This window comes from Lolium perenne, chromosome 5 (assembly GCF_019359855.2).
Source record: "Lolium perenne isolate Kyuss_39 chromosome 5, Kyuss_2.0, whole genome shotgun sequence".
Classification (NCBI taxonomy): Eukaryota; Viridiplantae; Streptophyta; class Magnoliopsida; order Poales; family Poaceae; genus Lolium; species Lolium perenne.
The window spans coordinates 226,987,963-226,993,294 of NC_067248.2; the positions used below are offsets into that span (position 1 = coordinate 226,987,963).

The 5,332-nt window shown below is 42.5% G+C and overlaps 1 protein-coding gene across 1 annotated transcript; it reads right to left on the bottom strand.

Moving 5' to 3' along the window:
• Nucleotides 1-419: 419 nt before the first annotated feature.
• LOC127302123 (protein PIN-LIKES 3) lies at nt 420-4,578 on the bottom strand. Its single transcript, XM_051332480.2, has 11 exons — nt 4,251-4,578; nt 3,603-3,748; nt 3,287-3,366; nt 3,096-3,220; nt 2,171-2,292; nt 1,841-2,059; nt 1,644-1,736; nt 1,459-1,559; nt 1,245-1,297; nt 938-1,126; nt 420-832 (listed from the first exon to the last, which is right to left on the bottom strand). The coding sequence occupies exons 2-11, from the start codon at nt 3,735-3,737 to the stop codon at nt 708-710; spliced, it is 1,242 nt and encodes a 413-aa protein (XP_051188440.1). The 5' UTR covers nt 3,738-3,748; nt 4,251-4,578; the 3' UTR covers nt 420-707.
• Between the last annotated feature and the right edge of the window lie 754 nt (nt 4,579-5,332).

A 5,332-nucleotide genomic window follows, 5' to 3' on the forward strand; every position in this document is an offset into this window, starting at 1 on the left:
TGAGAACGATAAGAAATTTGTACACTTCAAGCATATTAAGAAATATACCACTCCAACAGGTCACCCTTACAACCCAATTAGAGCTACCATGATCCCTTTAAGTCATACGCTGGAGGGTAACCGATTTCAACCCTGATATCAACGAGGGATAGGTGTTTCACTATGGTGGACCGGAAGTTATTTCTTGGAACTTTGTGACCTAATAAAGCTTAAATCCTCTTTTAGTGGGCAAACAACACCACACTTATTTCATAGTGCAAATCCGGTGGAATTTCTACCTATTCATATTATTTGTATGTGTATTGAATAAAGAGAGGCTTTTGACAATCTTGAACCCAATTCGTGATTATGCAGCCTCTAATGGAAAATATGAGAAATTTGGAGAATAGTATGATTAAACTTAAGGAAATAATAAAAGGTGGACTCCTCAACCTCCCCAAGTTTAAATTTCGATCATCCTCGGCCAACTAATAACCGTATTGCAAAGTTTACTCATGATATACATGTGTTAGGTGTTCACTTATCCTCGGTAACAAAAATCTTCCACAATATGTAGGCTTTATAGCAACTCAATTGAGCTTGTGCGTTCTGATCGACTCAGGGAGATGAGATAGAATGGTCACTAGCTCGCTGGGCTCTCCGGTCTTTCCCTTGTTCTAGTATAACGCGGCTTCAGAGACTCCGACGTACTACTACATGGGAGATGCTCAAGACAAGGTCCACATGAAGAACGCAGACCACATCGTCACTGCAACCGACGCCACCGCGTACACCCACACGAAGATCACCGAGCACTCGCTTTCACCCACTCCAAAAAGCTGCGTGATGGTCCCTGCCAAAGCAACGTACAACACCACACACCAATCAGATCACTAATCCACATTCCCTCCAACAGAAGAAAAAAAATCAGTTCACCGGCTATGAGTAGATGTCTGACCGATGTTCATGGCGGGTGGGACGGCGTACTGCAACAGGAGGATGAACTGGTATAGAGGGTCCGGTTGGATGACGCCGAGCCGGATGGCCACTTTCACAAGCACGGTGCCCATCAATGGCAGCAGGACGAACCTGACGGCCACGACACCGGCGATCACCGCCCGTGGGACGCTCACATCTCCTCGCAAACCTGGAGAAATGAATATTCCGTGTTTCAGGCTAAGATTCGTCTTATTAATTTTCACTACTACATCACTGTCACTGCTACTGCTTCAGTGTGACGAGACAGCAGGGCGAAGCTTAGGTACCGGTGATGAGATTCGCTCCCATGATCAGCGTCACAGATGGAATGGCTCCTCCGCTGTGCAGGAAAAGGCCCAAGAAAATTTACTATTAGACATGTGGATGGACTCAAACATAATAACTCGTCTACATCGGCAACATCTAAAAATCGAGGGCTACAAGTTGAAACCACATGAATTATGTTAACAAGATTTTTGTTGTTGAATGTGAATGCATTACCTGATTAATTCAGCCGACTCACTAAGGACACGAAGTGGAGCGCTATCTCCAATCATAGCATTTCTAAGCAGAGGTATTCCACCAATTATAAACCCGACAATCTACAAAAAAGGATCCATTCAAATCACTAATACTTACGAAAGTTGGTGCCATGCTGAAAACAGTGGTTTCTGAAACTAGCGTACCACTGAAATAGTCGAAGGAGCAAACAGCTTCTTCAGATCAACTGTGTTAGAAACCGATGATACAAATCGTTTTGCTCTCTCTGATAATGGGACCTATATATGCACATATAAATCTTACGTGCTGCAATTTAGCAAAACTATAATGAACTGTATGACTTGTCTAGATTTCTTTCTTTTTTCGCGAAAAATAAAAAAACCTTAGTTTTGATTGTAGTTGCGTTGGATATCAATGGGAGAGAGCAGTCATCCACATGATCACTCAAGATCGAATAATTTGTCTCTGAAACTACGCCCGGAGTGCCTCCTGGAGCCGAAACTTTTGTTTGAGCCGTGGGAGGTTTACCGTCTCCTTCAGTGACTTCTGAGTTTGCACGAATAATATTGTACGCGCCCGTCCAAAGAACGATGGCACCGATCTGCAGAAAAATAAAACATAGACGATGCATTATTTTCCTCGACGAACAAACACAACAGGCTTCCAAGATGTGGACAAAATACTGAAAAACAAAGAATGTAATTATTCTTACCGCCAATGAGAGCGATGAGTAGGCTAGTCCATAAGTCTGGCAAACATCAGGTGCTCCAAACGGGCTTCCCTTCTCTTTGCAAAGAGCTGGAATGATTATGAGGAAAATATTGCCCAGATTGCCTGCATCCATCCAACTAAGTCAACAAAAGAATTTTACGTTGAGCTGGCAGCATAGAAAGAAGATTAAAAAAAAAATCAAGGTGGAGCTGCGCAAGTTCGATCCATCACCAAGGTAACTTCAAAGTTTAGACATCAATAGAAAATTTGAACCTTTGCATCAACTACTTTTTTACACCAAGACAATGCAAATATTTTTTAAATCTCCACGGTAAATTATGAACTTGTATCATGATCTCACACGCTCATCTTCGTTACATTAATGGTGGCCGGTAGATGCGGTTATCACTAGTTCAGTACTATGGCTATATTTCTTCCGTGCTGGGAAGTAACTTATTTGTACAAGTAAACACATTATGAGAAGGGGTCGTCAATGATCCGGTCAGACTGATAGACGAACTCATCTGTGCTTTTATTGCACTCTTAAGCTCTTCTGAACCAGTATTGGGACCGTTTTATATTTTAGCTTCTAGGATCTCAGATGGCTACTTCTTTGGTGGACAGTGTGCAGTTACTGATTATCTGGTCCACTGCTTGCTCCTTCTACCAATGTTTGAAATCCTGCATCTGTGATTTTTCTTCCATGTTCTAGTTAACTGTTTTACATGCCCAATTAGTTTGATGCAAGAAGCATAGGATGAAACAACTACTCGTTCACAGAACACTGAGCTTGTCAAGATACAAGATAAATGTTTGTAGGCTCTGTACCGCAAAAATAAATGTCTCAGATCGCGGTAGGACGTTCATGCATGGTCATTATTTGACAATTCAGAAGAAAGGTGGAGAAGTAGTACTACAATATTTACCAGAAGAACAGCAACCCAGAATGAGGCCTCTTAACTTGGGTGGGGCTCGGGTGACTTTTATCACGAACCAACCGAAGATTAATCCGAAGATAAAAGTGAAGAAAACATTCACTGGCATGAACCACCTGTACCATGGATCATTAATAATGAACGAACATTGCACAACAGTAGGTGAAGTGAAGAAGACTCACAATTTGGCCATGGTTTCCATGGTGATTGTTTTTGCCAAGTTGATTGAGACAAGACATGGATTGAATACATAAAAAACCACCTGTATAGAGAAAAAATAATTTAGAAAATGAGTGGACAGATTAGTACTTTTTTGTTTTGACAGAAGATTAGTACTTTTTTGGCACACAAGGACAGATTATTTTAGTACTAAAAAACAGAACTATGACAGAAACATTATAGAGCAACTAATCATTGTAGACCAAATCGCTAGCTGGTCTTAATTACCGCATTTTACAGAGATATACTTGAGCCAGGCACTGCCGCTTGCTGACTTACATAGTTTAGATGCTTCCTTGCTTCTTTTCCCAGAATCCCAGCAAAGTCAGTTGCCAGGAACGATCCGAAGCCGGTAACCAGGAGCGTGTTGAGAACAGGCACACATGCCGTGATGAAGAGGTCCAGGAGTCCCATGTCCCCACTCCCTAGCATGAAGAAATGTCCATTAAGAGCACTCACTCTGCTGAAGTCGATTTTCTTTTTCAAAGGCAGAGAAATGTGAAAAAATTGTGCTTGAACATGCAGTAGCTAGCTTGAGAGTTAGTATAAAGACGAAAACGACTATGAACCAAAAGACAATATAGCTAGCTGCAAATCCAAAGATTTGACGCTACAGGGAAGATAGGCCCATACTCGAGAGTCGAGAGTGAAGAGTGGACGAAGCCAGTGTAGTCAACTACTTACGGACACAGGTGCATCCATCAGTTTTCGACTACTTACACAAGTTACATTTTGTTTCCGAAAGAGCAAGATCAGAACTGTTACTCCCTCCGCCACATGAATGTTGTCTTAGATTTGTCTAAATTTAGATGACAACTCTCATACGACGCAGGGAGTACTGAGTTATCTGCGCATCAGAATGGAGTGGCGACTGAAGCGAAGGAGGCGAGTGAGAAGGATCAAGCTCTAGGAGGAGAGAAGAAGTACCCTGTCCTTGTCGAAGCCGCTGCCGAGGAGCGTACCAACACGGAGAAGAAGAAGAGACGACGTGTGCCGAGAAGCGCAGCAGCCGAGGAGGGATCCGGGGTGAGCTCCGTCAACAGCGGTGTCCGGTCGCCTTCTGCTTCTCTTGTGATCTCAGTATCTCACGGCATGGTCCGGACTCCGGATCGTATATGAATATTTTTCGCTGAGCCTTCTGCGTGGTGGACATGTTGGCGTTTTCATTTATTTGTTGAACATGGGTGCGCGTGCGTGGGGTGTGTGCTCAAGGCAGGATCGGTCTAGTATCTTCGTAGAAGAGGGGCAAACCACGGAGTGTCACGCAGCAGCAGCGTCGCCGACAGCGCGCGCCTCAAGTTGAAAGAACTGAAGAAGCGACCCTTCTCTTTGGCCGAGGGGGTAGGTATCCGGGGTTCGCGCCGGCCTTGGCTTGGCATGCTCCGGATCGTACATGAATATTTTTCACTGCAGCCTTCTGCATCGTTGACATGTTGTCGTGTTCATCTATTTTTTGAAGAAACGTGGGTGCGCGTGCGTGGGGTGCTATTGTCAGGGTCGTTGCTCCATGATGGATGTGATGTTGTGTGCAAGCTAGAGGCGCCACCTGAGATTCTTCGATACGATTTTGCACGCACAAGAAACACAGAAAGAGTACTATATATCGTTGTTGGTTTTTTAGACAAAAGGCTGGAGATGGCGTTTTGGCTCATAGGTGCATAGGCACCTATTATACAAAATAATTTTAAAATAAATTTTAAAATATTAAAAAAATCTGAAATAAAATTTCTGCTGTACATCGTGACATTCTATGTTCGTACATAAGTTTTCGTGGGAAAATAACATTTATATGGTATGTACAAAAAAATAAAAAAATATATAATGTACCTAATCGTGTTGGAGCATCAAAATTTATCTTTTTGACATGAGACACAACAAACTTTTTTTTCCTGAAAACTTATGTATGAACATAAAATGTCTAGATATAGATGCAAAATTTTATTTTAAATTTTTTAACACTTCAAAATGTATTTTCACACAACGAGTTCATATGCACCCGTGAGTCGAAG

Coding starts and splice junctions, on each gene's coding strand:
- LOC127302123 (XM_051332480.2), bottom strand. CDS start 3,737: ATGGGACTCCTGGACCTCTTCATCACGGCATGTGTGCCTGTTCTCAAC. Junction 3,367..3,602: donor CAAGGAAGCATCTAAACTAT/GTAAGTCAGCAA, acceptor TTCTCTATACAG/GTGGTTTTTTATGTATTCAA. Junction 2,060..2,170: donor ACTCATCGCTCTCATTGGCG/GTAAGAATAATT, acceptor ATTTTTCTGCAG/ATCGGTGCCATCGTTCTTTG.